The sequence below is a fragment of the Coenobita brevimanus genome, chromosome 57 (genome assembly GCF_032717465.1).
Source record: "Coenobita brevimanus isolate Jiangsu-jjx chromosome 57, ASM3271746v2, whole genome shotgun sequence".
Taxonomy (NCBI): domain Eukaryota; kingdom Metazoa; phylum Arthropoda; class Malacostraca; order Decapoda; family Coenobitidae; genus Coenobita; species Coenobita brevimanus.
In genome coordinates, this window is record NC_137010.1 from 4,973,810 (window position 1) to 4,997,152 (window position 23,343).

Genomic DNA, 23,343 nt, shown 5'->3' on the forward strand with positions numbered 1-23,343 from the left:
AGTCTGTAAGTTCATGTCCTTGCTGCTTCACCTTGATGTCTGCTCATGGACTATGGTTTGTACTGTATACATAGCTTCATACTCTGCCAAATATTGTCCTACTTATTATCTCATCTTGTATTTTATGTAAATATATATATATATTTTTTTTAAGAGTCATAATTCATTGCCAAATTTGAAGTCATATTATCAGTGAAATTTTAATCCTTTTCTCTCTTCTGTAACTCATATCCACATTTTATTTGTCTTCAAGTCAGTGGGCATTGGAAAAGTTTCACACTGAATTTTGCAGCTCCTCATAAAACACTACAGTTTTAACTTGCAGAAATTTGTGGTGTACTGTAGTAAGGTTTTCATTTTTTTAACATCAGCAGTTTATGAAAATTAGATGGCACGAATAATTTATAGATATTACTTCAGCTTTCTCATCAGCCACTGCGCTGTGTTAAAGGTTCCGTCTTAGGTATAGTGCAGTATTCATATTTGGCAGTGTCCCTCATCATATTGTCAGCCTAACATTTACCTAAACTGGACTACTAATAAACCAGGATAAAACCACGTTAAAAATGTAGTGAATTTATGTAAACATTTCTACTAAGAGGGTAAATGAGAAGTTAAACTTTCACTTCACACAATTCTATACTCTGGTGCAATTTATAAACAGGATGAAATTATGGCTCTAATCTTTAATGCTTGTCTAGAGGACATGGATGTTCATCATTACTGTTATGTTCCTGGTGTATCTTAAAAATATCTACACTTAAATGTACAGTACCCTACTTTGGTTTTCCACATTGCATATACTGTATATAATATTTGTCTGGCATATACAGTATATATATTTGTTTGGCAAGTGTATATATATATATATATATATATATATATATATATATATATATATATATATATATGAACGTTGGGTCTGGTTAGTACTTGGATGGGTGACCGCCTGGGAACACCAGATGCTGTTGGCATAACGTTCTCCCTATGTGTCAAGTGGGGTTGGTGGAGGATTGGTGCCCCTCCCTGTAAAACAATTAACTCTAAGCCCTTGGCCACCCCGTTTGGGATACATGGCATCTGGCAATGAATGAATGAATGAATATATATATATATATATATATATATATAACCATCCATCCATCATCCAATCCTACGTTTTCCCCCTATATATATATATATATATATATATATATATATATATATATATATATATACTGTATATATATTCAACTAATATTGCCTTGTATATATATATATATATATATATATATATATATATATATATATAGATAGATAGATGGATACATACATATCTATCTATCTATCTATCTATTTATATATATATATATATATATATTTATATAAATAAATTCACTCTCATTTTAAATGCCAGGACCAACTTTCCTAGCCCTGGGCTCCTACGCTCCTCATGGGGCAATGTAGGATTAGATGATGGATATATATATATATATATATATGTGTGTGTGTGTGTATGTATGTATATGCATATATCTATCTATCTATCTATCTATCTATTGCCAGACGCCTCAATCCCGTTTGGGGTGGCTACAAACAAATCGCCTCCAAGTCGCCCTGTCCCCCGCCATTTCACTGCCCTGCTCCCAACTCACACCCCCCTCTCTCATATACCTCTCCACCCCATCCCTCCATCTCATCCTCGGCCTCCCCCTCCCTCTTCCACCCTCCACCTCACTCACATACACTCTCTTCGTCAGTCTTTCACCCTCCATCCTCTCCACATGGCCAAACCACCTCAGTGTGTTCCTCATAACGCTTCCTATCACATCCACATCCACACCACAACGCTCCTTAATATCCTCATTCGTCAGCCTGTCTCTCCACGTGACTCCACAGGCTCCTCTTAAATAACTCATTTCCACTGCTCTCATATATATATATATATATATATATATATATATATATATATATATGGAGCCTCTGTGGTACAGTGGTAAAGTGTGCGTTTTCGTACACTGAAGAACAAGGGTTCACGCCCCACTAGGGTAATAAACTTTGGGAGCGTTCTTCTGGCCACGTACTGCTTTGGCGGACATCAGGGGTGCTGTGGTTGAACCAGTGTCGCATACTATAAGTATGCTTGCAACCAGTCGGCTTGTGCGGGCCGATTACAATTGGTTCACAGACTACACATACATCCAAAGCCACTCCAACACAACAATAACACTTACAGGCACTTCTCACCCTACATAGTTTTTTTTTTTTTTTCCAACTAATATTGCCTTGCCTTGGCCCTGTACACCTTGGAAATGGGTAATCTGGGATTGAATGTAACCATTTTTACTTGTGCACTTTTCCCTGTGAATCACCATCATGAGGCACTGTCATCTGCAAGGGAATACCAGTTCACTGCACAGGACGGCCCTGCATGGGCTGTTACTTGCTTGTTTGTGTATGGGTCTGCTCATTCAGACAGACTGGGGTTGATCAGCAACCATACTTAATGAGTTTTTAAAAGTGACAGGAATGTGGTGATGATGAACCAACCAGTTCCTCCGTAGGTGTTGGATGCATAAACTCTTGCATTGTGGTGTATCAACTTTTGCTTCCTGACCTACCTGACAGACACAACACACTCTCTCACACCACAAGAAGTAGGGGTTCTCTTCTCTCCTCTGTCTACTCCACTTGCATGCTTTGTATAGTACAGTTAAGATCTGCTCATGTGTCCATTCAAAACTCTGCCAATGCAGTATAATCATCATAGTTTTAACCTTTTTTTCCACCCAAGGATGGCACAGTATATCTGATATAGTAATGTGAATGAAGTAATAATTACAATACAGTAGTACAGTCACTCTTGGAGGCAGAGACATAACTGCCTAATTTTTAATAGTTATAACGTAGTACTTGAATTGGAAAAAAAAAGTGAAATTGGAAACTTTGTTGTTAGGATATTCATAGGTAACCATGATATGCCAGTATATCTAAGCATATCATTCTGCATATTGTATTTTCCATTTTTGCCCAAGTCTGTCATATCAATTGCTAGTCTTCACCCACTCCACACTGTTTAATTTTGCAAACCTTTCTGCATGTTTGCAAGTATAAGCTTTATCTCCCCAGATGGCGGGTCTCCCTGCCAGCATCTTTTCAATCCCTTAACTGAATTCATTTTGTAGGATGGTGGTGTAAGGAGAGTTTTGAGTGTGACCCATTGATGCTACAGTGATAGATACCCTCTATTGTTGGGTTTTCATGTTACACCAGTTCAGCCCATAATCTCACCTGTGTTTACTAGAAGAGTAGTTATATAGTCAGGGACAAAATATAATTTAACATTTCACCTCTTCTCCTTTGTACATTCCTTTGCTGGCCAATATTCTTAAGCTGGGAAAGGTATGGTATATTCTCTGATCATAAATAATTCTTTTTAATACAATATATCTTGGAGGCAAATGATGGACATTTGCTTTGTGTGAAGTCAGTGCAGTGGAATAGTAGGCATACTTTTGTCCCTGACTGTACTTGATATAGTATCATAGGTAAAACTTTCCATATGCCTGTACTTCTTTCTCTGTTTTGTTTTTTTTACTTTGAACAATGCAAACTTTATTAGTGAAAGTATTTAGAGAAAATATTTCAATTCTTTTGCTGTGCTTTTCCTGGATTAGTGAAAAAATGTTAGTTTCAGTAACCAGTGCAATCATTTCAATGTTGTTATATATAGTACTTTATAACTTTAGTATATCAGTTAGTCCAATAATAATATGCTAATGAATGGTATCTTATCATATACTCTATATAGTAAAAACATAAGTAATGGCCTCAATATTCTAGTATTAATTTTTCCAACTCTGTCATTTGAAACTATAGAACCTAGACTGTAACTTATCTCTTCAGCACAGTGAAACATTCATTGTAACTGATTCCCTCAGCGCAGTGAAACATTATTATAGTATTATTACCATATAAATATTATACTGTGTTATCTCCAGGTGATTGTGTTCAGTTTAGAGATTTTAATCTGGAATGCATAGATAATAGTTTTGATTAACCTTTTCATTAAAAAGAGAGACCCTTCCTTAGTTGAATATTATCATATGGCTGTAGCCTGATGAAGATAAAAAAATGCACCATTGGACTGAAGTGATTAACTGCTTCTTAATGATATCAGCCTGCGTGTTACCACCTCCATCTACCCCGTACCGTCCATCTGTGCCGAGGACCAGATTGCCGATTGGTTTGCCTCCCTTGATGAGTGTCTGCGGTGGAATGACAGGAAGCGCCAGAAACATTTTGATGACCCTGAAGATCTCAGTCCCACTGACCTCACACATTCCTCCAGCTCAGACACCCTAGACTCTCTCACCGAGCGTAATGAGGCCTGTGATAATTAGGTGAGGCTTGTTTATTATTGTTGCAACATAGGATTGGATGATGGATGGATGGATGGATGGTTATTTTGTACAGGGATGTGTGTGTCAGCCTTGTTTACTTGGTGGCATGGTACTTAAGAGGGATGCCTTTATGTGGTGGCATTGATATTGCTGAGTGGTGGAGCTACCTGGTTTTACACACATCCCTCACCCACTCCCTAACCCTCATGTGGAGGATGTTAAGCTGCCTGAGAAGGACAGCTACAGCCTGCAGCCCACCAGTTTTACATTTCAGATCTGCTACTACTACTACCACTACCACTACCGCTGCTGCCTGGTGGCAGTTTTCCATGGCAACATCTATGTTCAGTCCCTTAACCCTAAAAGTTTGGTTGGACCCCATCCCAGGTCTTTGAAGGTCTGCCTTCTGGTGCTGTGTCCTCCACATTCATACTGCTTGATCTTTATACCCGAATTTTTCTTCCCTCTTCTCTTCATGTTTTTAAACCACCTCAGTCAATCCCCTAGTTGTGGAACAAGCTTGAGCCCCCTCTATGCATACACCAGTAACAAATTTTCTATGCATACACCAGTGATACATTTGTCAAGTCTATCCTTACCCATCTACTCCTCTCTCTGCAACCCCTATACTCAGCTTGGATCATGTCAACTATTGATAGTCTCACCGGAATGACAGTTAAGTACCTGAGCCATGAGATACATACTCACAATGAAAAGGTTTGCTTTTAATGCACAGTAATTCTCTTGATGCTGAATAATATTACACTACTATACTTTCATTTTATTTGATGTAACCCATCAGCTTTTCTCTTTGCTACCCCTGTACTCAGTTTGGATCACGTCAGTTATTGATAGTCTCACCAGAATGAGAGTTAAGCACCTGAACCAGTATCTTTCTTGATACTGAATAATATTACACTACTATACTTTCATTTTATATAATGTACTTATGTTTTCTCCCATAACACTTCTTGTCACCCCTCCTACTGTTTTTTTTTTTCCAGTGCACTCCCTCCTTACTGTTTGTTCCTCCCACATAGCTACCTGTATTCCTCTGTCCACTTTCCCCTTAACTTATTACTCAGTCAAGTTGTTTAATGATTAGCAGTATCCAGAGCATGACCACTGATCCATATTTTGAAAGTTGGCAAATCCTGTGCTCCTCATGGGGCAGTGTAGGATGGGATGATGGATGGATGGATGGCAAACGTTTTTTCTGTGTTCAGCACTGCCTTAATTTTATGAGACAGTAAAATTAGCTAGTTCCATGTAATCCCTTGGTGGGTATTAGGTCCCAACACTAGGAAGCTGTAGTCTAGGAACAGTTTAGGATAGAAATGATTATATGCTCTCTCTCCTCAGGTGCTGGCGTGTGTGTGTGTGTCGCTCCCTTTGTCAACACAGCTCATCACCAGCACAGCACAAGCTGCAACTCCCTCAGTGCCACTCCGCAACACACCTTACTGTTTCCACTACTCTTGCAGAATTAAAAATCATTGTTGAAACATTGGCAGCTTTAATCCCGTTGGCTTAAATAGGTTCTTTAGCACCTCTTCCTTAATTACCAACTTTGATTATTAAACCTTACTATTCCCTTTATGTATTATTTATATCTGTATATCTGTAGCCAGCCACCTTAATCCCAGAAGTGGGTGGCCACAAACGATTCGCCTTCATGTTACCCTGTCCTCCGCCATCACATCCCATCTCTCATATACATCTCCACTCCATCTCACACCTCCCCCCCTTCATTCATGACTTCTGAATACTGTCATAGATGTATAAATAGCATAGACAAAAATATAAACATATCATAGAGAAAAATGAGGTGGTAAGGAAGAGGTGATGGGGAATGTCTTTAACCAACAGGAATACAGTATGGCCTTATGACAGTTATAGGAGGGTGATATAAGTCAGGGACAAAACTTTATTTCAGACCAGTTTCTTCCATTCTTCATTCATCTAAAGAAATTCATCACTGGTCAGGAATAAGTTTTGTCCTTAATTCGTGTTTCCCTACCTCACCATCCCATAATATCATTAACCTATACAATACTCTAAAGATGTCTTGTTTGGACTTTTTCATGCTGCTACCTGCAGATGATTTTACTCAGCTTGGGGGAGACCTCTTACTGTGATTTACTTAATGAAGGATATGTTTAATGGTCTTGGTCAAAAGGTCTCTCTTAAGCTGAATAAAATAATCTGGTGGTGGCAAGAATAGAAACAGAAACTTGATAGTGAAGGAGTCACCAGTTTTTCAGCTTAATCTCCACAGTTGATTTCCATCTGATGTTTCAGGATACAAACTATCTGTCTATAACAAAAACTTTAATCCCAGAGGAGGCGACCATGAAGAAATCACCTCCATGTCACCCTGTCCTCCGTCATCAGTCTGCCCACCCTCCAGCTGACCACTCTCGTCATATACCTTTCCTCTCCATTCTTCCACGGTATCTTCAGTCTCCCTGTCCCTCTCCATCAGACTCACATCAGGGGCCATCACAACAAGAGCAATAACCTTCATGCACTCCACTTGACCCATTCAAGCTGATGATGTATTATTTTTGCTATCATCAGACATACCTGTATTATATACCCTACGAGAGACTTTGAACTGGACGGGGTTATTGCAGCCCTCATTAACCCTTTCATTGTAGAAAATGAAAATTACATTACCATAGCGAAGGGGTTAACTCTATACTGGCGTTCACAGCAACATGTAACTTACGGGTATAGTAAACACTTGCAGGTCATTGGTTTTCCCTTCTGTATCAATTTTTTTCTTGCTGGTTGTTTAAATTTAGCTCAAGTTTACCTTCAGACTTGCTGTTTTGTGTGTGTCGTATACTATCACTAGCGAGAAAACAACTGAAGTTTTATTCCATTTTTCATCTACATGTATTTATACTGTTATTTACTTAAGATATGATGAGTGTGATTATCTCTTTATGATCATTTAAATATTCAGCTCTTGCTATATTGATAATGATGTTAATAGGTGATTATAGTATATTTTCAAAATAAACAAAAAGAGCTTTTGGAATCAAATAGTGTAATGAATTTGATTTTTTTTTTAATTCATCATAGTGTTTGTTTACTTATATTAAGACAGTTTGACTGAATTTATCTATAATAATTTTCTCAAAAATATTTCGCAAATGAGGATTTTATATCTAGGTGGAGGTGTCCTGATTCAGTTTGGTAATACAGACAGGTAATTTACTGGTAGTTGATAATACAGTCCATGGTTACCAGCACTTGTCTTTCTGTCTGTCTGCAGTATCAATTTTGCTGTGTCCTTTTGTGTAGTTCAGTGTATTTCAGTATGCCAGTGTATGACAGTATGTACAGTATTGTATTTCCTTTTGTTGCACTAAGCAGTCGCAGAGTCGTGTAACTGATTTACAAGGTGCCAGAACTTCCACTTCTTTACCTGGTATACATGGAGAGTAAGTACAGAAGCAGTTGCAGTTTATTTTCATATAATCCAAGTGTTTTAGCCATTGTCTTTATATATATATATATATATATATATATATATATAATCTGTTAGAACTGGAAAAAATAATTAGGCTCTGTTTTCAGGTCATATGTAAGTTGATGTTGTGGAAGTTGGTGTTTTTAAATGTTGGCTCCCTTCCCCCCCCCCCCAAATGAACATTACATGCACACTCATTTCACCTTCATAGACATTGCCTGTATAGTGGTTAATACATTTTAGTATCTTATATTAAATGAAAATATTTTGAAGTGGAATGTTGATGGAGTCTTCAGGACAACCATATTTTAATAGGTGGTGTTTGTACTGACCTGCAAGCGGTTGTTCTTTGTTATTATCAGAGAGAGAAGTGCTTTAGACTGTTTTGTGATCTCTGCATGGACATCATCAGTCTTCATCTACCCATTGACTTCCACACATACATAAATTACTAAATACACTGAGTGCATTCATGTTATTGAGATTTGTTGTCTCTTTACACAATTATTATTGTAAGTATGAATGGGGGGGGGGAAGTAAAGTTCCTCTGCCATAATTAGATGCTGGACCCTTTTGACTGCACTGTATATTTTGTTACTGTTATCCTCAGATTTTCTGTATACTGCAATCACTTGTTTTTAACTTCAAGAATGAATTTTGTAGAAGTGGATGTGACTAATGATATATACAGGTATAAGTCTTTTATTGATTGTACTCAGAGTGTGTTGTTATTGTTCTTAATTTAATTTTGCAAGTCAGACATACCAGAACAATATGCATTGTACGTTTTAGGGCAACACAGGATAAGATTATGAAACAGCCATCTTCAGAGAGATGTATTGTCATTCCTCACTTAATGTCTAGGATGAGAGCAGGGAAAATGTTAGTTTAAGTGAAGCAGTAAAAATTGAAACATATCGTATTTCTGATTTAAAAAAAAAAAAAAAAAAAAAAAAAAAAAAAAAAGCAGTTTCTTAATTCAGAAAATTTTAAAACTGAGTGGGAGGTAAATTGAAGTGGTGTTAATTCATGAGCAATGTCTTACTGCAGCAACTTTAATCAAAACACCCTTAAATGAGGACTACTGTACATTAGGTAGCAGAATAAAATCATCAGGCGCTAATGAATAAAATTGTCGATGGTAATAAGAATTAAAAAAGCTCTCATTATACTTGCAGGGATAATACAAATTGCTCCTAACCTTTTCACTACAAGGGGTCTCCTGAGCTTGAGTGAAGCATCTGGAGGTATCAAAAATAAAACACAGAAGTCCTTGTTACACTGAAGGGTTAATATCCTTGGATGACATAACTGTATTTTGTAGCTTGTTTTCATCTTTAACCCTATGGGCTGGAGAGGCCCCTCCTAAATTGAATAAAATTATTGGGTAGTAGCTAGAACTATATATTTTGTCAGTGTAGTGGAAAGGTTGTAGTTCCACACAGTATAAACATATGTAATTGTCTGTGAGTTTTGCATGCATGTGTGTGTGTGTGTGTGTGTGTACATTGATTCAAACTCATTCTCATATTCTTGCACTCCAGTGAGGTGCTCTTGACTCAGCTTTTTAATGCAGTATTAGTTTTCTTAATTTCTTCCCTATTATTGTGTTTAATAGTGTTGCTTAAACTTGCCAGGTGGGCTGAACAAGTCAAGTTTGTTTTACTGATAATGGCTAAATTGCTCAGTATATTCATTGTAACTGTCACAAGTGGAAGGAATGCTGGAGCCATCATCAAGAGTGAGACAGGTGGAGGTTTCAAATAGTTCTTAAATTCCTAGGTATATGAAGTAGGAATCTGTGTTACGATTTACAGTTTCAGACAGTATCAGTATATTGATTCACATTGTTGCTGAACAGTTATGAAACTCTACCAGAGTTTTCTGAGAAGTGCATGAGGCTCTGAATATTGCATCACTTTTTTTCAAAATTCATTGTTTACTTTCTCAGTATTTATCATAATGAAGTGAATCAATATTTATGTCTGCAACTGTACCTTGAGTACCTATAAGTATTGTAATATTATGAGCCTGAGAGGAGGGATAGGTTAAAATGATGCCAAAGGGGACCATAAGTGCAGATAAGCTGTGAAATACAGGGAGTTTTCATGTTTCTTTGAGAGGTGTTTCTAGTGTGTTGTGTGAGTAGTTACAGTTGGTCAAGACTCTGGCACTGTGTTTTGGCAAACATGCCAAGAGCCTCACTTCATTGGGATCCAAGTACAAGTAATGCTGTGGTGATACAGGTGATTGTTTACTCAGTGTAATATGCAGCTTGCATTACAACACTCTCCCCAATTGTTTGTGTCTGGGCTTGATGCAAATGAATATATAATTGTACATAGCTATCAGAGTTGAATGTTGAAAATCAATGTCATAGTAAATTTACCACTGAACTGGATTATTGCTGCAATCTTTCTTGATGAAACACAAAAATTCAACACAGGAGACACTGGCACAGAATCATATCCAAAAGTCTGAGTTTGTCTGCAGTATCATATTTTGTGAGAAAGAATTAACCTTTGAAGTTCCACTGTATCTCAACAGCCAACTTCCACAATGGGTGATAAGTAGCCAGGGTTCAAGTGCTAGTTAAACCCTCATTGTAGCAGGGAAATTAGTCCTATTTTTCTACTAAAACAATAGTTTTTATGCTACTGTACGTTTTAGTCTCTTAGAGAAGTTGTAGGATTTGTGGAGAAAGGCTTGACAAAACTTGAGGTTTTATAAAGAGGTTTTGATTATTTAAAAAGAGGTAGAAGTAGTTTATTGTAGATATATACAGTATACTTTGAAATAATGTATCCAAAGCTTATGGAAGTGGAGGAAAAATAACTAGCTGAAAAATTTTATGTTATGTGAGGAAAATGTGCAATCATTTACAAGAATTTTAAAATGTTAAAGAAAGCTTGCCTTGTTAACTGAAAACTGCAAGTTATAAGTACAGTATTAATGAATGAACACCATTATAAATTGAAAAATGTAAGTTTATTTATCTAAGTAGTAACTGGATATTAATGTTGAAATGTTCATCATTTTAATGAAGAATGTTTTATTATAAAGCTGAACCTACATAAAATAGGCTGTATTTTATAAATGTGGGTGGAAAAATCTTTAGGTGAGGCAGATTATATGCTGAGTGACAGTGGATTTGAATTTTAAAACTGAATATAAAATATTAGCATTTCACATACTGTCTTGATAGTTCACAATAAGGTATACACTGTACTATGTTACCCTTTGGTGTCCAACACATTATTCAATTTACAGTCCAGATGATTTACACAGTCCTCATCATAAATGAAGGATGTTTTCCAGTAAGTGGTCAGGTTACTGTTACTGAAAGTGGTAAGTCAGCTAATAGATAGCAATTGAACTTTGATACGGTGGCATTTTTGCTGTATCTGATCTGCACTTAATAGCAAAAAAGAAACAGGAAAGGCAGCTTAAAATGAGGACTTGCAGTATTTTGTGTGTGTGTGTGTGTGTGTTTTTTCCATCAGCTTTGGTGCTTTGAAACTGGGGTCATATATTTAAGCCTTAAATCACCGAGTGGAATGCAAGCTTCTAATTTTTAATGGTGATTACTGAATCACAAAGAAGATGGAACATCTTTGGTTTCCTTCTCTTCTTGCTGACTGCTCTCTGTAAAATAGAATGCAGCCTGACCTTATCTAATAACCACATGCAGTCCAGAAATCACCATAAAAAAGTAAGGGCTTTCACTGCACTTTACAAATTAAGGTTTTAACACATGACCGTCAGGAGTTACAAGCAAAACAACAATCATGGTGACTATATTATTTAGTGTGGATCTTTGTCATTGGCTGTGCTGGGTGAGAGTTTTGATGCACAAAGCTGTTTTTTGATGAGAATAAGAAAGGGCGTAGTTATTCATTGCATTCACACCACTCATCACTAAAGAGAATATGAAAAGGTGTAGAGCTATTCATTGCAGTCACACCACTTACCACTAAAGAGAATATGAAAGAGTGTAGAGTTATGCATTGGAGCCACACCACTTGTCACTAACATGGCCTGGGTATTGTTCAGGAAAATAACATAGGGTAACATGTAAACACATTACAGCAAAGAACATATTTGGACATGGAGAAAAATTGCTTCACTATGAAATAACTGTATCTCCTTTTGTAAGTTCTACAGTATACAGGTATACTACAGTGGGAAACATAATAATAACACCCAGATACTCATACAGTGTATAAACATTCTGGTAGTATAATAACACCAAATATAAATGATATTGTGATATTAAGATACAGTATATATTTCCACACACTTTATATCTGCAAATATTGAATGTACTGTTAGTAATTTGTACGTGAGCACAAGAATTGTGTAAGTAATGTTTGAAATTTTATATAAGCAACAAAAATATGCTGTTTCATAAATTTGTACATAAGATCGAACTGATATGCTAAAACAAACATTCTTTATAGTCCACAGTACAAGCTTGATGTTTTTTATACCGATGTCTGATTTTTTTTTTTTTTTTAGATGGTGAAAAATCACTTTTAAAGTATATATGTTGATGGAAAGAAAGTGCACATCATCTCAAAACTTTGTGAGACATTCCATGCATTTAGTTTAATATGAGATTTGTAGAATAAAATTTTTGCTCTGGGAATGAATGCAATATAAAACTATTTTGTTTTTACAGTTTTGTACATATGACTGATTAGAATATATCTATGTATAGAATGTTATCAGGTGAGAGGTCATTTTATTATTTATTAAAATGAAAAGATTACACTGAATTTCTTTCATCCTTAAATTCATTTGAACCACTTCACTTTGATGGCAGTTTTGCATTTCATTCTTGCTATCATTGGATTATTTTATTTAGGAAAGCCCCTTGTAAGGTGCATTAAATCCCCCCCCCCACCCCCCCCCCAAAAAAAAAAAAATCAGTTAATTTTGTCATCAAGTGCCTATCACCCTGTAAGTTGACTTCCCTTTCATTTGTCATAGCTTATATTTTCATCAGTTTGTCATGAGCTCTCTTACTCTTTTAATTTGTGGATATATTTTTATTAAAGTTTTCCAGAAAGAATGCCTTCATATGGTGGCAACAAGATGAATGGGTGTTGAAGCTGCTTGGTTATGCAAATGTTTCTCATCTCCTTCCCAATCCCACAAGAGGAGGAGTGTTATGCTACGTGTTAAGAATCCAGCTTCCTGTCTTCTGAACACAAGCAACTGATCTGGGGTTCCCTTCAAGATTGGGTCTAGAGCATGCAATTAAGGGAACAGGGCATAAAAACTCAGGTCAACCAACCTTACACGTATATTGCTACAAAGTCAACGCAATACTTAATAGAACTCAACACAATACACTGTACAGACTAAGTACACAATACAAGACGGGGACTCCGGTTGGGCTGCTGGGGACGGCTATCACAGGTGTCATCCAGGTGTGGGAGGGGTCCCGTCAGGTGTGCCTTCCCGCAGGAGGCATGGGACCATTGCTAGGAGCTGGATCATCCGAAGTGGGCTGCTAGGCGGTGTAGAGGGAGGCCTTTCCCTGGTGGGGCCTCGGTAAACAGGTCGGCCCTTGGGACTGGGGCCAAACAGGGAGAGCAGGTGTGCTTCTCTGTGCCTGCTCCTGGAGGAGGACTGTTTACTGGTGGGGCTGGGGAGGTCATGCTCAGTCCTGGGGGTGCCCCTGGGTGACTGCGGGCTGCAGTTTCGCTTGGGTCGAGCCGCCACTGGGGGCTGCCTGCGGCGTCCCTTCCTTCAGGAGTCCGACAGCAAGGGGCGTCGTAGGGGCACTGGCTGTTGGGAGCGGATCCCCAGGCTCACTACAGGGCCACTCCAAATCTCCTCCAGCTGGAACTCCACTGGGGGGGCTGCCTCTGTGGGGAGAGAAGGGTGTCTCGTTCAGCCTCTGGATGGGTGAGGCAAGCAAGGGACATCCTTCGTGAGGGGCGTCACAGGGGTAGCAGATGAGGGACGTACGGTGGCCGATTCCTTCCCGGCGCGGACAGTGGCCGTCGCCGCGGTTTAGCTTAACCCTGGGACAGCAGGTGAAGGGCGTATGGTGGCTGACCCTTCTCCGGCGTGGACAGTGGCCGTCGCTGTGGCTGTGCCCTTCTCTGGGGTTGCAACTGAGAGACGTACATTGGCCAACCTCTCCCCGGTACGGACGGTGGCCGTCACTACGGTGTTGCTCCCAGCAGAGGCTGCAGGTGAAGGACGTACGATGGCTGACCCTTCCCGGCATGGATGGTGGCCGTCACTGCGGTCCTGCAGGGGGTGGTAGCAGAGAAGCGTACGGTGACCGATTTCTCTCTGACGCGGACAGTTGCCATCGTCGCAGTGCTACCTGGGACTGTAGGAGTACAAGTCCCACCCCAATCCTGGTGAGTGCTGGCCTGGCTGGAAAGTAGTCTGCCGAGGCAGCATTTCTCTGGTTGGCTCTGTTGAGGGGAAGAGGGGCACAAGGTAGTGGGAGACATAGGCCAGTCTGGCCTGGGCCCTTTGCGTGCCCTGTGTGCCTCCCTGTGGTCTCCCCTTGGGGTGGGTGTTTCAACACCCTGTCCGTGGTTCCTCCTTGGGGTGGGTGTTGCGGTACCCTGTCCGTGGTCTCCCATTGGGGTGGGCATTTCAAGGAGGTTAGACTGCAGGAGGGCAACTTCAGCCTGCAGTCCACACGGTTCACATTCAGATGAGCCGAAGGCTGCAACAACAACTACTACTACCATACAAGAGTGTCTGTTAAGCCAGTGAGAATACAGGTCTTACAGGGGACCAGAGTAGTTTTCCTTCAGTAGAATTTAAGTGTACCATACGATAATGTTTTGTATCTGTTTACCTTGGTGGCACCGATGAGGAGCTTACCTGTGTTGGCGCTGCATGCTGGGTGGAGGAACTATTCTGTCTACCTAGAAGTCAAACCTCTCATATTTCCCAGCACCTCACAATGGGAAGGCCTCCAGTCTGACCCTGTTGAGGTGCTGTGTACCACTGATGAATGTACTGTCTACAGGGTGGTCCGTATAAAACATTCCTCTTCCACTCAGACAGTTGAATTCTCATAAGCTGCAGGGAGGCTTAGTCGGCATTATCAGTGTCTGTCCTGTATCATTCATTCATTTCCTACTGCTACCACGCCCACACCCACACCAGCAGGCTGAGCCTTCCATGTAACACAAAAGATAGTGGAGTGCTGTTTATGGACTACCTTGGGGTGGGAAAGGAAGCCTGGATAATGATCAATATGCTGATAACTAAGGTGCAATACACAACGAATAGGTAAGGAAGGGCATTGGCAAGCATCCTAAGCTGACGAGACTGAAGTGCCACGAAGGTACAGTATCTTTTTTCACAACGAAATACTGTACTGTAAGTGCCACAAGGATGTATGAGGAATTCGTCATAGGGGTTTAATTACTACTGTCCCCTGTTTACCGTGGTCTAAAATTAACATCTCTATCTTGAATGCCAGATAGTAAGAGCGACCTAACACTAGAATATGGTGCTAGTCATGAAGAAATGCTATGGATTGGTTATAAAGCCATAGCATTGCCTTTTTCTACCCTTGAGCTATGTGAAATAAGCTGCATGATTCAGGATGGGTATCACAAGGCCTGATCCGTCCCCGCAACACAAGCAGAGCGTTAAACAGGCAGCTTGTTGCTGAACGGTCGTCTGATCTAGCAGACCCGTTTACCTCAAGTAAGCAACTGTCCCTGTAGGGTAGTTACAGAGGATTTCTGCACCGTTGATGTCTTCGCCGTGTGTCATGTGCTGAACAGTGCTCCATCATGTGTGTTATGTAGTGAGGACCTATTTACAACTGGTCCTGTTACCTGTGACTTCACCCAACCTGAAGACCCTATAGTAAGGGTCTAGAGGGGCTCTAAGTTAGAGCCTCTGACCCAACCCAAATTAAGCTGTCTGAGGGCCGGGTGATCTCAAGCTCAAAAGGTGAAGTCAATCATCCCTTTATAAGGACACTTCTGAAGGCTCTGATGGATGGATGTCAAAGAGTGGGGGCCCCACCCCTTCACATCCATCCTATGCTGATCGAGGTGTTGTATTGCCCTGCACATGCTGTATGCAGGTGTTTCTTTTGTTGGAAATTTTCAGTTGCCAACTTACCAATTTAGCGTTTTTCGCTAAATATAGCGGGTTTAAAAATCAATCTAGCGGTAAAAGAATTTTCATTTTCTTACTATGTAGCGATTTTAAATCGTGTCTGGCGATTTTCTGCTTAATCTTTCTCAGTCTGGCGGATTTTTGTCACATTTGAGGCCAGTTTAACAGATTCCTAGAATTTATATTTAGCAACACTGTCAACAGACAATCTCGGGAGAGGGACCAAAACAAAGATGGTTTTGGTAGATTGATAAGATTTATTAGATTCTGTGCCTACACATGATCAGTCGCGAGTTCTCACCGCGTAAGAGATCATCGCTGTGAGTCCCTGTGACTCAGTTTTGTTGATTTTGGAATAGCCAGTGGTGGCTTGAGTGTTGTTGCTGTGCTCACCGTCGGAGCATCTGTGGGTCTCGCCTTTCCGTTGTTGATTCCATTCTCCGTGTTTCTGCCAGATTCGGCCTCCGCTCCGCTATTTCTTCCGTCTTCGGGAGCAGCTTTTGCCCTCTTCCACTGATACGACTCCATTGGATTTTCGTCGTGTACAGTCCTAACCCTTTGAACTATTTGAGTGCTCGGTCATGGAAACACCCGGCACTTTCGAAGAAATAAAATAGATTATGTACGATTTGTAAAGGAGTGCAAGTCGATCGAAGGCTTTTAATTAAAAAGAATGGCATTAAATCTAAGAACAACCCCTGTGGTTCTGCACCGGCTCTTGGAGAATATATCAGTTAGGTAAAGTGAGCAGCCTATTTTCCTTCTCCATTTCATCATTTCGAAGGAGTGGGTGGACTGAGATATTCTGATGTAATTGTGGTTGTTTACTTAATGAAGAGATGTAGGCTGTCACTGACGATGTGCAAAGTTACCAGAGTAGCCTAGGCCTGCCAGTAGTCATGTTTTTGTTTTGTCCATTTTTATACTTATTTGGCTAAGTAGCTCAGTCATAAAGTTATTTCATTTCTCATTTTTCACTGTTTACAGTGTTTGTCACTGTGCAGGTATTGTAAGGTATTGGTATTTCCGTAGATCTTTGGGCCAGAGGCGGAACTTCATGAAATCAGTACGACTCCAGAGTGAAGAAATTGTCATCCCAAAAAGAATCCCAAGGTCACCAACTGACATATTACAGGTAGCCAATATACAATTTTGTTTTATATGGTCATTTTTATTAATCATTCCCAGTTTGGCCAAACAGACCCATCAGCCACAAGTAAGCATTCGACTGTGCCAAACCATCCCGTGCAGTGAACTGATGTTCTCTTGTGGCTGACAGCACCTTGCTACAGTGAGGCGTGGGGAATAGTAGTAGTTGTTCCCAAGGCAGTCTGGCCGAACAGCCCCGAGTCCCTTAGGAAGGCCATGGCCGAGACCGGACTTTCCCATAGAGCATTCAAAGAGTGTATGCTGTGTTGTTGGCGTAGGTGATTGTGTGCAACGCAGTCTTCCATAATGTACTTAATAGTATGGGGTGCTGTGTTGCATCCTGGACAGGCATCAGCGACGGAGTCATCCAGCCTCTTCTGGTAGCTTAAGAAGGTTGGATGGTGCCCACATCTCAGCCTGGCCAGGTGGACCCCGTCCTCATGAGGGAGATAGGATTCAGAAGGGTGGATGTCAGAAGGCTGTGCATGCAGTTGTGTGTTGTCTTTAAGTGACTGAAAGGAACAGCGAGTGATCTGAGTGTGGATATGCTTCTGGAAGCTGGTCTGAGGGGGGGAGAGATGACAGTATTTGTGTATGGTATCGTGTGCTGGGTGTTGTTTTGATGTTCTTTGGTGTGGGTGGATGTGCTGCCATGTAATATAGTGGATGTTGTGGGTTTGTGGAGGCTGCAGCAAGGAACTGGGTGCCTCTCATGTCTAGGTGATCCTTGACTTTGAGGACTTTGGTTTCTTGATATAGGTGGTCTGTGGGTGTAGTAGCTGTGCAGCCTGTGATTATTTTTAGGGCCTTTTTCTGGATGGTCTGTAGAGTGTTGTAGTGTGTTTTGGTGAGGTTAGGAGCCCAGGTAGGGCTTGCATAATTCATCACTGAATGTATGTATTGTTTGTATACTGTGGTGGTGATTTCTTTGTTGTGTCCGAAAGTTGTATGGGCAAGTGACCTCAAGGCATTGAGTCTTGATGTTATTTTATTTTTAATGTTTGTGATGTGTTGTTAAAATAACATTGATGTATGTTACACCAAGGATTTGGGGGGGGTGTATGTGTGGTAGGGGAGTGTTGTTTATGGTGAGATGTGGGATGTGACTGTGTTCTGCTGTCTAGTTTGTGAGAAGGGTCACTGTAGATTTGGCTGGGGCAATTTTGAGCCTGTTTGTGGTGAACCATTCGTGTAGTGTGTTGAAGTAAGGTTGCATGATGTGTGCAGCTGTGTTTGGATTTTGGTGCATACATGTAAGTGTTATATCATCTGCAGAGGAAGCAATGTGTATCTGTGGTGTGTGGGGTGTGGGTATGTCGAGCATGTACTGTATAGGTTAAAGAGTGTAGGTGACAAAAGAGATCCTTGGGGGATGCCGTTTGTGAAGTTTCTGATGTTAGGAGACTGACCGGCAAATGTTACGTGTGCACATCTGCCTGCTAAGTAGTTTGCCAGCCATCTTTTTGTGTTATTGTGCATGTTTGTGTTGAGAAGTTTGTTTGTAAGGTTGTGCCAGGGGATGGCATCAAAAGCTTTGCTGATGTCTAGTGTGATTAGGGGTGTTCTGTGTGGTGGCCTAGCTGAATTCATGCCATTGAAAACTCTCTGTGTAAGGTCTGTAAGAAGGGTGTTTGTGGAGTGTAGTGGCCTAAAACCATGTTGTGACTGGGCTAGGGGAATGTGAGGTGTGACTAGTTGTAGTACCAGTCGTTCAGTGACTTTAGAGGGGGTGCAGAGGAGTGTGATGGGGCGGTGTGAGAAGGGTAATGTGGGGTCTTTGTTGGGTTTAGAGATAGTGATGATAATGCCATGCTTCCAGATTTTGGTTATGATGTTGTGTGAGTAGCTGTAGTTTGATATGTTGGTGTGTGCTTGTTTGTATCCCTTGTGGTCCAGGGTATTTAAGATGAATGTTGCTTATGTTGTCTGGTCCACAGGCAGATGAGTGCTTAAGGTTGTTAATGATGTGCATCGTCTGGTTGCAAGTGAAAGTCTGGGTCTGTGGGGAACTGTCTCTTATGTCGGATGATATATCGGTCTTCAAGTTGGGGGTTTAGATGGCTGACTTGTGAAAAGTGATTGATGAGAATGTTTGCTTGTTATTTGTTTGAGAGTATGGTGTCTGCTGTTGTGATGGCAGCGTGTGATTGTGTGGTGTTGCTATTGGAAAGTGTGATGCTGTTTAGTGTTTTGTAGAGTTTGCTGTTGTTTGTTTTGTGGTCAAGTGTTTGGAGGTAATTTTTCCAGTTTAGTGTTTGCTGTTCTGATATTTTATGGTTTATTTGAGTGTTGAATTCTTGTATTTGTTGTACAGTGTCTTGTGTATGGTGTGTTGGGGAATTGTAGTAGAAAAAAAAATATTGCTGTTGAGGAAATAAAACCATAGATCACTCCTAGAAAGAAACGAGTGCCCATAAGTGTAATACAGTAATACCAGTACTGTACCATTTGTTTTTAAGTACAGCAGAGCAGTGTCATTGTATTTTTTCCATATTTCCCTTTCGACTGTATTCAGTATGAGCATAACCTGTGCCAGTATTGATTATTGCAGTATTATATGGGTATTCTTTTGTATAGTACTAATTTTATCTGCTAATTATTTGATGTACGGTAATTTTCCTACTCCACACTAGGCTTTAGCATCAACAGTCAAGCGTGACCACAGTGGCCCACACTACAAGTACCATGATGATCCGTATCTCACACCTGCCTCAAACCTGGTCAAACGTTCATACTCATTGTCCAAGGAGGCCGGGCGGAAGGCAGCACGATGGATAAGAGATGAAAACCCACATCTGTTTTCACACGTACCTGAAGACCCAGTGATTGAGGTGAGTGGAGTACTGTATTTAGTTGTGATGGGTTAATATAGTTCAACCACATACACTGAGTGGAAATTTTTGTCCTTTTGCAGCCTAACTCCCAGAGCTCAGTGCCAGTACATAAGACAGTACTATGTCTCTACAACCTTTCCATGTCACTTTTTGCAGACTAGCACCATTGTACTGTAGCTATAGTATTAATTCATTGGTACAGCTCGGCATTCAAGATGGAGAGATGGTTGATATAGTCCAAGTTAAAATGGACAGGGTATAGTATACTGTAGAGAACGTTAAGTACTCCAGCTGCTTTAGAGTACTTAGCATCTATAAAGTCAGTAGGTATAATTTTAAATGAAACAGCTTGAATTCATGAACATGTAGTTGCTACAGTATTCTGTTTTTGTTAGGACCAATGATTTGTATTCTTTTGTGTGTCAGGCATTTGCGCCCAAGGGTCGGTACAGTGAGGAAAGCGATGTGAGTGAAGACACACTGCATGACCTGGTGAAGAGGAGTCAAGTGTCTGATGTCATGATTGCCTACCAGATTTGCAAGGACAAGGGCATTGGTTAGTTATTATCAGCAGTATTTTCCTCTCAATAAATAATAGCCAGAATTCCAAGTGCTGGAGTGGTGTATGGAGTGACCCATTTCTGTGAATAATATTGATACCGTATATAATGTGTCACTTTTGTGAATCACATTTATTGTCTTCTCAGCCTTGTCTTACCCCATCTTTAAGTGGGAAAAACCCTATCTCACCCCATCCTTTAATGGGAAAAAGGGCCACGATGATGATACAGCATAAATGCCAGGTAATAACGTAGTGCTTAATATACAGTAATAGATAGTGTCAGATATCTTGTGTTACTAGCTAATGCAAGAACAACAGAATGGAACTGAAATCAGAATGATAGTAATGGAAGGGATAGAATATGACATAAGTAAATTTCGTTACACAGTACAGTAAAGGGCAGAGAGAAAGAAGTATGAACTACTGAGCACAGATACTAGGCAAGGTGCATGTGTAAATATTAAAAAAATGGAGCATGAAGTTAAAGTGAGATTATTTGGGGGGAAAAGAGAAGTTTTTAAGAACATTGCAGTACATTACTCTAGTCTGAAAAGTAGGATGGCTATTTTAGAGGTGATGAGGGCCCTCTGATAAGTACGCCACTTCACACACTTTCATATTTGAGTAAAACATGGCCAGTGATTGATACAGGGCACTTGTAACTTGTAGGCTGTAAAAATGACTTTTAGAACTGCTGCAGGTAGCAGGATAAATAGCAAGCTATAAAAGAGAGTTTGATGAGAACTTAGACAGGAAGAAAAGGGAATAGGATGGAATATGACATTGCTATTTAGAGAAAGAAATGCAGTTGGATGTTAGGACAGAGTTGCCTTGACATATTTCATCCTTGACTGTTCCCTAAAGATTATAGTTTTTCTGAACTGTGCTGCATGGTACTATGCTGTACTGTGTAGCATTGAGTGATTAAGCAGGGTGTAGTTGAGCAGATGTAATACTTTGAAACACATCTTGAAGAAACAGCAAGAACTTAGTTACTGTTCTGTTTTCTGCACAGAGTTGAGTGATAAAGTGAAGCAGGAAGTACTTGAGCTGGTAAGCTACTACAATGGTGAACCAGCACTGGAGGATGACTGGGTGGAGGAGCGTTGGTATAGACAGGCAGGCAACACCATCCGGAAGACTTGGAAGTAGGTTCATTGATATTCCTCGGATCCAGTTTCTGAGGATACTTGCTGTACTTCAATATTCTGCCCTTGGCCCCTTTCACCTCTTCAGTCAGAAGAGATGTTCATTTATTTCTGTCTTACTACTTCCAGACTGTTTTACTCTGTTCAGGAGACATTTCAAACTGGAGGAGTTACATTACAGTAGTTGTCACAGCCCTCTTCATTACTGCACATCCTAAGTCTGATGATAGCCTGATAAAAATGAAAAATGTTATCGGACTGCAGGGGTTACTTTGGTCACTTCAGTTGGTGCACTTCCTGGAATTTTTTTAGTTAAAAAAAAGTTTGTTCAACTGAGATAATTTCAAGCAGCCTGCTTCCTTTCCATTGGTGTGACTCTGTTATGAAGTTTTGTGGCATAGCCTACGTCCCAGAAACCAGGTTCATTACATTCTCAGCATATCTTATTTCTATTGCATGTACCCCATCAACACAATGCCATCTCATTTAAGTTCTTCACAGCATTCTTCACTTCTGCCATTGACATATGATTTACCACACAACCCAGTCATGTTCTTTGTTGACCTGTCATCATTCCCTGTCACCATTTTTTATGTAATATGAGGCGTTTAGTCGAATAACGACGAACGTGCCAAATATATAAACTTGAGATTTAGGTCGCAACATACTCATCCACCACTTTTCTATCCAGTGGAAACGTTTTCATGGCATGTTCGTCTTTACAACATAGTTGAAGTCCTAGCTATATGACAAGGTAGATTCTTGTCTCAACACGCCGTAGGTTGGTACACATGGCCTTGTCTCTCCCGAGGAAAGTTGTAGTGAAAGAAAGATGAGCATGCCAGCAAGCACTCCTTCAGGCTGCCATTGAGTGGTGGGTCTCATGATGACGTTACACTCACAACTAATCAGCAGCCGTGTTTTTTGGGTGTCAGCTGGTGGGTGTGGCAAGATCCTGCCCTTCCCAGTTCTGTTTACGTTGTAAGCCACACAGACGTGCGTTTGATTTCTTACATTATTTTCACCTCAGATTTATAGTGATTTACATTGCAACATGAATGACTTACATAGTGATGACAGCCAGGAGGTCCCTGAGCATTCATGGAAACAAAAATGTGATCCATCTTCTTGGAAACACGCAGTTGCCAAAGAAAAACGAAATGCTGGGGAAGCATACATGAGTTATAGCACAAAAAAGGAAGTGCCAGCTAGGAAAATCAGTCCTCCTTGTATGTGTGGCAGCTTAACAACTTAGGCAATGATAAAGTTAGTGATCTGTTTACAGTTTTTGGGGCAATGAGCAACTATAACAGATAGAACGGTTACATTGCCAGTCATGTGGAAAGTGTTACAATGAAGCGGGCTTGTGTTAAGGGCCATAAATCATGCAAGTCACGTACAGTTAGTTGTTGTGTTGAGTTTGCCAATGTGACTTATGATGTTTGTCAATCTTCATTTCTCAGCATTCATGGTTTAGGTGAGCGTAGAGTTCGTTCTGTTCTCAGCAAAGTGACTATAACTGGAACAGTGGAAACTGACAAGTGAGGCACTGGTCCTAATCTGAAACAAGTTAATGATGAACGGAAGGCACTAGACGAACTGGACTACCGTTAATCCTCATCCCCCCCCACGGCACTTAAATACATGCAGCACTATTGTACATGGG

At 40.3% G+C, this 23,343-nt stretch overlaps 2 protein-coding genes across 5 annotated transcripts in view; both read left to right on the plus strand.

Moving 5' to 3' along the window:
* Positions 1-4,382, plus strand: part of LOC145402258 (NAD kinase-like) — a 104,819-nt gene extending 100,437 nt beyond the window's left edge. For all 3 annotated transcript variants that reach the window (XM_080274382.1, XM_080274383.1, XM_080274384.1), the window contains one exon: positions 4,160-4,382. In XM_080274382.1, coding sequence (XP_080130508.1) covers positions 4,160-4,382 — 223 coding nt within the window. The remainder of the gene's footprint in view (positions 1-4,159) is intronic.
* A 12,252-nt stretch (positions 4,383-16,634) lies between these two features.
* LOC145402254 (small ribosomal subunit protein mS39) overlaps positions 16,635-23,343 on the plus strand; it is a 29,177-nt gene continuing 22,468 nt past the window's right edge. For both annotated transcript variants that reach the window (XM_080274378.1, XM_080274379.1), the window contains exons 1-5: positions 16,635-16,722; positions 17,017-17,119; positions 19,767-19,964; positions 20,394-20,523; positions 21,545-21,677. In XM_080274378.1, coding sequence (XP_080130504.1) covers positions 16,658-16,722; positions 17,017-17,119; positions 19,767-19,964; positions 20,394-20,523; positions 21,545-21,677 — 629 coding nt within the window. In that variant the 5' untranslated portion in view covers positions 16,635-16,657. The remainder of the gene's footprint in view (positions 16,723-17,016; positions 17,120-19,766; positions 19,965-20,393; positions 20,524-21,544; positions 21,678-23,343) is intronic.